The sequence below is a fragment of the Trypanosoma cruzi genome, genomic scaffold, assembly GCF_000209065.1.
Source record: "Trypanosoma cruzi strain CL Brener 1047053516281 genomic scaffold, whole genome shotgun sequence".
Taxonomy (NCBI): domain Eukaryota; phylum Euglenozoa; class Kinetoplastea; order Trypanosomatida; family Trypanosomatidae; genus Trypanosoma; species Trypanosoma cruzi.
In genome coordinates, this window is record NW_001849484.1 from 173,675 (window position 1) to 180,542 (window position 6,868).

The 6,868-nt window shown below is 50.6% G+C and overlaps 2 protein-coding genes and 1 pseudogene across 2 annotated transcripts, besides 9 other annotated features; all 3 read left to right on the forward strand.

Annotated features, from left to right (window-relative positions):
- Positions 1-4,498: a sequence feature (heterozygous, Esmeraldo-like haplotype).
- Positions 69-1,241, forward strand: Tc00.1047053507631.10 (hypothetical protein, conserved; the record flags this gene model as incomplete). The annotated part of the gene is made up of 1 exon (XM_799793.1): positions 69-1,241. The coding sequence occupies one exon, from the start codon at positions 69-71 to the stop codon at positions 1,239-1,241; it is 1,173 nt and encodes a 390-aa protein (XP_804886.1).
- Positions 1,660-2,382, forward strand: Tc00.1047053507631.15 (annotated as a pseudogene).
- On the forward strand, positions 4,334-5,434 carry Tc00.1047053507631.20 (hypothetical protein, conserved; the record flags this gene model as incomplete). Its single annotated transcript, XM_799794.1, has 1 exon — positions 4,334-5,434. The coding sequence occupies one exon, from the start codon at positions 4,334-4,336 to the stop codon at positions 5,432-5,434; it is 1,101 nt and encodes a 366-aa protein (XP_804887.1).
- Positions 4,499-5,685: a sequence feature (areas not merged during assembly with more than two copies in the genome that could not be assigned to a particular haplotype).
- Positions 5,436-5,456: a microsatellite.
- Positions 5,686-6,343: a sequence feature (haploid, Esmeraldo-like haplotype).
- Positions 5,866-6,303: a mobile genetic element.
- Positions 6,298-6,326: a sequence feature (AT_rich).
- Positions 6,344-6,868: a sequence feature (heterozygous, non-Esmeraldo-like haplotype).
- Positions 6,465-6,521: a sequence feature (T-rich).
- Positions 6,722-6,868: a mobile genetic element.

Below are 6,868 nucleotides of genomic sequence, written 5' to 3' on the forward strand. Positions count from 1 at the left end.
TGGTTCGTCTTGTTTCTGGCAAACAGGACGGTGGTGAGCTTCATGATGTGGAGGTGTTTGACGCCACCATGAAGCACATGACAGGTTGGTACGCCGTCGTCGGCTTCGCAGCTGTTGCCGTCGTGCCGCTGTTGTACACATCTTTGCGAGCGTTAGCATGGAGGCGGAGGGCATTGATTGTGCGGACGGCCCAGTCTTTCTCGCATATTTCCGCGGACGCCAAGGCCGTTGGTCAGAAGTCGACCTGTTCACCGTTTCTCTCGACTTCACGGACAGTTTTGGCCGCACGGCGTATTATCGACGCGGAGCGAGCCACAGATGTGGAATTCGCCAAAGTATTTTCCACGGAAGTGGTGTGTGCGTACGTGGATGTTGTTTTCCGGGGTCTTATGCGATCATACTGTCGGCACTGCATGTTTCACGTGTGTGTTTTTCTGGTGTGCACTGCAGTTGAGGCGCATGCTGGTGGTCGTCTGGCGAGCAGTGAGATTGCTGGTTGCTGTAGTGGTTCTACTGTTACTGGCGAAACGGCGGTTAGTCTGTCAGTTCCCAGCCTGTTTCGGCGGGTGTGGTTTCACCTGCGTCATGGGGCGCTGCTGCGGTTTGCTGCGGAGGGAGTGTCGACTCCATACGCGTTCTTCAGTTTTAGTGTTTCGACTCCTCGAATGCTCGAGCGGTGCTTTCCGTGGATTGGCGTTCTTCATGACGCCGCGTCTCGCTATCTCGGCCCGGGTGTTTACTTGGACAGTCGTTGGAGGTCCCCCGAAGTGGCAGACCGCGTTTGGCGTGCGATGACCCCAAAAGGCTTTGCCGCAATGTGGTGTTGTCGTTGTGTGACGGGTGTTCTTCAGACAAATTGCTTTAGAACAAGAAACGGGCCCGCGGAGTATTTATTTCAGGTATCTGGTAAGGAGCAGGCATCCTGTGAGGTCCACTATTTGGGGGAAGTAAATGCTGCGGATACCGAAGGGGAACGGGAGCATGAATCCTCCTGCATGATTTCTTGGCTGCGTCCTCTGACTCTCTTTGTGATGCGCACGGGCAAAACATCCATGGTGGTGTTTGCCGTGACATCATGTGCCTCGAGGACAAATTTGTCGTGGCTGCCATTTCCATGTGCCGGTGGCCCACAGTATGTGGCGTTGTGTTACACCGAGATGACGCTGATGTTATTGAGCTTATCGTTTTTTATCTTTTCTCCCCCGTTGAGCCTTGGATCACTCACTGCAGCAACGTCATGAACGTGATGCAGCCATGCTTTGAGCGGTTTGCTTATATAAAACCACCCTCTTTGTGTGCACCTGTCCCCTATATATATATATATATGTGCGTGTATCTGCATACAAGGAGAGAGGCAAGAGGAGTGGGAGGAGGTAAAGGAAGGGAGAGGGATTTCTGACGCGCATTGGCGTGCTGAATCTAACTTCTTGAGAATCCGAGGGGAGATGGGGACCGGGCCCAGGCGTGCGGTGCGGAGTTGGATGCATTTTTATGTGGCCGGGGAGGAGGCCGCGGGGGCGCCTAAATGAGGAAGAAGAAAAAAAAAGGAGGGAATTGGAGGTGTGGTGGCGTCGAAGGGGTTGCGGTGACTCCGGTGTCTGTGTTCCTGTGCGTGTTCCACATCATGCCCTTTTTTCTTTGACTCGCCTCTCAGCCAGGATGCAGCCACAGCACGGGAGTTGTGCACGTGGAACACACGTTTCCCGAGAAATATTTCAAGGCAGCACTTTTTCTCGACCATGAGTTTGGAGATATTGAGGCAACCGCACGGCTTGAAGACAGGCAGAAGCTTCTTTTCTACGCTCTGCGGCGGCAGGCCGAGCTTGGTCCATGCACGGGCGCGGCACCATCCATATGGTGGACGCGTGAGCGCACGAATTACGATGCATGGAAGCAACTGGGCGACATGTCTAGATTTGAGGCGATGGTAAATTTGTGAGTTTGCTCGGGGAGTGTTTGGGGGTGAAGACAACTGGATGGGGAAGCGCAGGGCTCTGGAGAACAGCATCTCCCATGCGGCGGACGGCGAATTCTTTGCGGCACCGGACGGAATTGGCAGCACACATTCCCCAGGAGAGGAGCGCACGTGGGACGATGATGAGCGTGCCCACCTGGAGCCCACCGTGGAGACTGCAAGATATTTGGCATCGCAGGTCATGCGGTTGCGACGTGAGGCACATCAACCGCGATTGTCGACAGCTGAAAAACAAACGAGGGAAGGTGTTGCTGTGCGTCTGGCGCCACCACCCATCAAAGCGCCAACGGGCAACGCGGGCTCTCCTCAGAAGGCAGTGCCGGTGCCGCCAGGGAGACCAGTCGCAAGGAGGAGTGGTGGCGTTGGGAGGCCCTCGACTGCCTTTTCCCACCCCCCGGAGACGGTGAATGGGGTGGGCGGAATGGCTTGGACTCATTGAGCAAGCAAGAAGGGGAGGGGAGGAGAATGAAGCGCTCCTTTTTGGAATGCATGGCCGCGATTGGGGCTTCGCTGTTTGCGTTTTTGTTTCAATTAATTGACGCTGCTCTGCTCCTTGTGCCCCGTTTGGGCAAATGTGCCTTTGGCCCGGACTGAGCGTGCTCTGAATGGTGCCCATGGGCTTTTTGGATGCACTCTTTTATGGTGTTCCCTCTCTTGTGTACCCCTCCCATGATGATTTCCCTTCAGCCTCATTTGCATTTTTCTTTGTCACGTCCAGTTGTGTTCATAGCTTGGTCCGATGGCAAGTGCACTGTAACGTCACGCCAACGTCCACAAGGACCCACAAAAATATGAAGCACGTGGCCGGTGTCTTTGCGGAGGGTGTGGCTGCAGGACCTTCTGACCCGACGAGTGTGCGGCGCGCTGACTGTGGGGAGGCGATGGTTCCGTTTCCACGTTTTGCCGAAACAATTGTTCTTCATGGACTTTATTTGTTTGGGTGGTGCAAAACCCGCACGATGCCGATTGGAGGCAACGGACTGCGTTCCACTGGCGGAGGTGAGGCCCGCCATCTCTCGGGGGACGGTTTTCCCGAAGAAGAAAAAGAAGACGAAGAGAATTCGATGGCCGACGACAAGAACAAGTCTGCGCGTCATGCAGGACAGTAGGCCACGCGAGGGACTGAACGCACCACGTGAGGGTGGCTCTTTTCCCCCCGTTGGCCCAAACAACGGCATGAACTTTTCTCCTTTTCCCATTAATACAATTATTACATAAGTGGCAAGCCAAATGCATTATAAAATTTCGACGCAGAAAACAAAGAGACAGTGATATCAAGGCGACTCGCCCAATCACGGCCTCCTCGGGATCGCCCAACCACCCCCAACACCATGCAGCTTATGAAACGTGCAACATTGTTGTTGTGTACCGTGTTATTACGTTTTTTTTGTTTACGTGGGGTGTGCAACTGAATGCAGCTCTGTTGGCTAAAAGGAATATGTGACCGTCTCTCGCCATCAATCTTGGTGCGATCGGTCTGGTACGGTGCGTGAATCCCCAACTTGTGCGTATGGTTGCGGGTCTCCAGCGCGCTTTTATTTCAGGGCTTTTGCTGCTGTTTTACTGTTGGGTGGATGGGTCTCTCCGTCCACTGTTTCCACGGCGTCTCGGGCGAGGCGGGAATGGAAGGCGAAGTTTGCTGCGGAGCTCATGCGGGCGCCAGTTCTCCGTCAAAGGTCTATTCCTCTCGTACTTTTGCTCACTGGCCTTCACGCTTACCCGCAGAATGGGCGGAGCCGAGACGAGCAACTCCGCCCATTCTGCGCGCAGAAAAAGAATGGACGTGTTTCTCTATTAAGAAGACGATACCGCAAAATGAGGATAGAAAGGCGCCCGAATTGACCGTTGTTTTTTTTTTTTGCGTTTTTTGTGTTTTATTCATCTATTTGTTTATTTTTTCTGTGCTTGTTGTGTCTACCCTTTGCTTTTGCTCAGGTTGTTCCCTGTACGGGGTCGCGCTGCGCCTGTTCTCTTTTGCCCATGCACCGTTACGGATGGGGGAGCGGTGCGGAAGGTGCTGGCCAGTGTGGGTCCGTGTGTTGGACTCACGAGGATCCCTTTTTTATTTTGCGTTGGGGACGCTGAAATGTTGAGTTCCTTTTTGCGTGCACAGTAATTACTCCTCGTATGCGTATGTGAATCTTTGCAGGCCGGGGTCCTTCCCCCCTTACAAGGCCGCAGGGATTGTTTCTTGCGTGTCATTTTGCCCGACCCTCTCAAGAATTGTGATCATTCGACTGGGCGTTCCTGCGCCCCTAGAGCTCTCTTTTCACACCGTTGTTGTGCCTCTCCCTTCATTTTGTCTCTACCACGCGAAAATAGTGGACCCACACGCTCTCCCGCACGACGAGTAATATCATGGAATTCGAAGCAATGGGCATTCGAACGCGCTCTGCGACAAGGAACGCAGTCCGGTGGATGGTGCTGTTCCTCCTGCTGCAGTACCTGGGCAGCCATCCCTCCTTTACTGCTGCAGGGGAGGAGGAGAAACACGTGACCATTGGAATCACGAAGTATTTCCACTACGCCAATTCTATATTTAGCAGCAATTTTGGTGGCCGCGTTGATTACAGTAACTCTCAGTTCTCTTGTTTTAATGGTGGAGGCCTTCTTGCTGCGGATCAAACACCTGCTGCACATATTTCTATCGCAGCTCAGTTGAGAGAGCTTGCATCCAATAAAGATGAAACATTCCGTTCGTACCTTGGCGGGACTGCCCAGTACACAGCGAATTCGGCGCCGCCCGAAAACAGGTGTTTACGTGATGAGCGTCGGGCATCGTTAAAATGTATTTACAAGTGGAATGAGGGTGCGTTTCGCGACTCCTCATCCGATGGTCATGGTGTTTCGTTTTTCAGGGGTACAATGTATACGCTTATTGGCGCAAAGGCAATGAACGGGTACGATGCTTATTGGGGCCCTAAGTTGCCTGGGCACGGCCAGTTGTTCTTAATGTTTCGTATGGATACGAACCAAAACGATGAGAAGGCGACGTGGTATGACGGGCAAGGTGTGCCCAGGGGCGATGGAGAAACGCCCGAAAACACATTTGGCGTTGTCTGTGAGACTCAAGAGGGGTACGTCGTCAGCACTACGACGCTTCCACCGACTGTGGAGATTCCGTGGGTGCATAAGCGTTGGTACGTTATCTTGATTGCCATATTGGTGCCGGTTATTGTTGCTGTCGCGATAATCACTGTCTACTTCTGCCGTTCTTGCGGTGGCCACGATGAATCGAAGTGGGTGGTGCACATGGTCTTGCGGGAGGTGAACGGTGAGCCCCTTCATCCAATTGACGGGGATGGTGGAATCTACAACGATGACAGCCCGATGATGCGCTATTCAACGTTGGGTGATGGGGTGCCCATGACTGCTCCCTCTGGATACGAAAACGTTGAGGTCCCTAGGGTGATAAAGAATCAAGAAACCACTGTGTACGATGACGGGGATGTGCTTTAGGTTTTTTTTTTTTTTTTTTTTTACGCCTCTCTGCCGCATTGTGTGTATGTACACGTGTCTCTTGCAGTTCCTGCATGTGCGCCCACTATTTTTGATTTTGAAAAAGACGAGATGTGTGGGGTAATGCAGTGGCTGCTGGGAGCAAGGAAGCACCGTGCGGAAAGGGCGGATCAAAAGGCATGATTTGTTTCCACCACTCTTTGTTTTTGTTTTTGTTATTTTTATTTTTCCTTTCTCTCGGTGTAGGACTGCGTGCGTGTAGGCGGCGTGCCCTTTTTCTCGCCAGCATCTTATCTTTTTCCCTATTTACGCTTGCGGCAAGCCTGCTGTGGGAGGAAAAGGAAGGTGGGGGATAAACGTGTCATTGTGAATGTGTACAATAAGTCGTTAAAACTGTGCCACTAGAATGGGGAGAGTTTTTTTTTTTTTTTAGGAGCTTGTGAAAAGAATGATCGTGGGAGAGCTGGTTAACTTAATTAATGTATGTTTATATCCTGATAAATGAAGGCATTATTTATGATACTCTCTACCGTATGAATCTTTTGGGAAGAACGCGACTTTGTAGGGGCAGGGAGCCGATAGGGGCCAGATAATATTTGTTTTTATTTTGCCATCCCACCCACCCACCCCCTTTTGATTCCCACCACGCGGCGGGGTCTTGTGGTTGGAGGACCCAAAAGTCTGCCACTTCGTAAGTAATAATATGTAAATCCTAACTGAGAACTAAGGACCATGCTAGTGGTCCACAGAATTTATATATATTGAATGAAAAGAAAACATTGAAACAATTAAATAACGAACACTTTTTCCTAACTTGTTTGGTTTCCATAGATTATTTCAGGATTCGGCCAGCTGCCCGGAAGATTTTTTTTTTTTTTCATTATTTATTTTACTCCGAAACATGTGGGAAGAATGTGCGTCACGATGAGGCCGAGCAGATGATAAAGTGCATTAATTAGCCGCCGTTTATTTAGTTATTGATGAATTGAACTTTTTTCGATGGTACCGCAATTAGAATTGGTGGGTGCGGTTTTATTATTATCATTATTTTTTTTATTTATTTATTTTTATTTTTACTTTTTTTTTTCTGTTTTGGGGGCCTCTGAAGAGAATGTCTCGAGGTGCGATGGCTATCTAATTGAATATATATTTCCTGATAAACCGAATATATCCCTGTATGACTCCTTCCCAATTTTGTGATTTTTTGGCTGACCGCGACCGAAGGAATCAAGAAACCATTCACGCCTAGATGACACATAAATATATATATGTGTATTTGTTGTTGTCACAGCCGCAACCGATTCCTGCAGGTTGGTATAAAGAAATGGCAGTGGCCTCCTTCATACGACGACGGAGTGGAGCCGCATCGGCACCCGCATGTTGGGCTTTGTACGCCAACTATGGCGATATTCACGTGCAGTTTATTTTTATTGG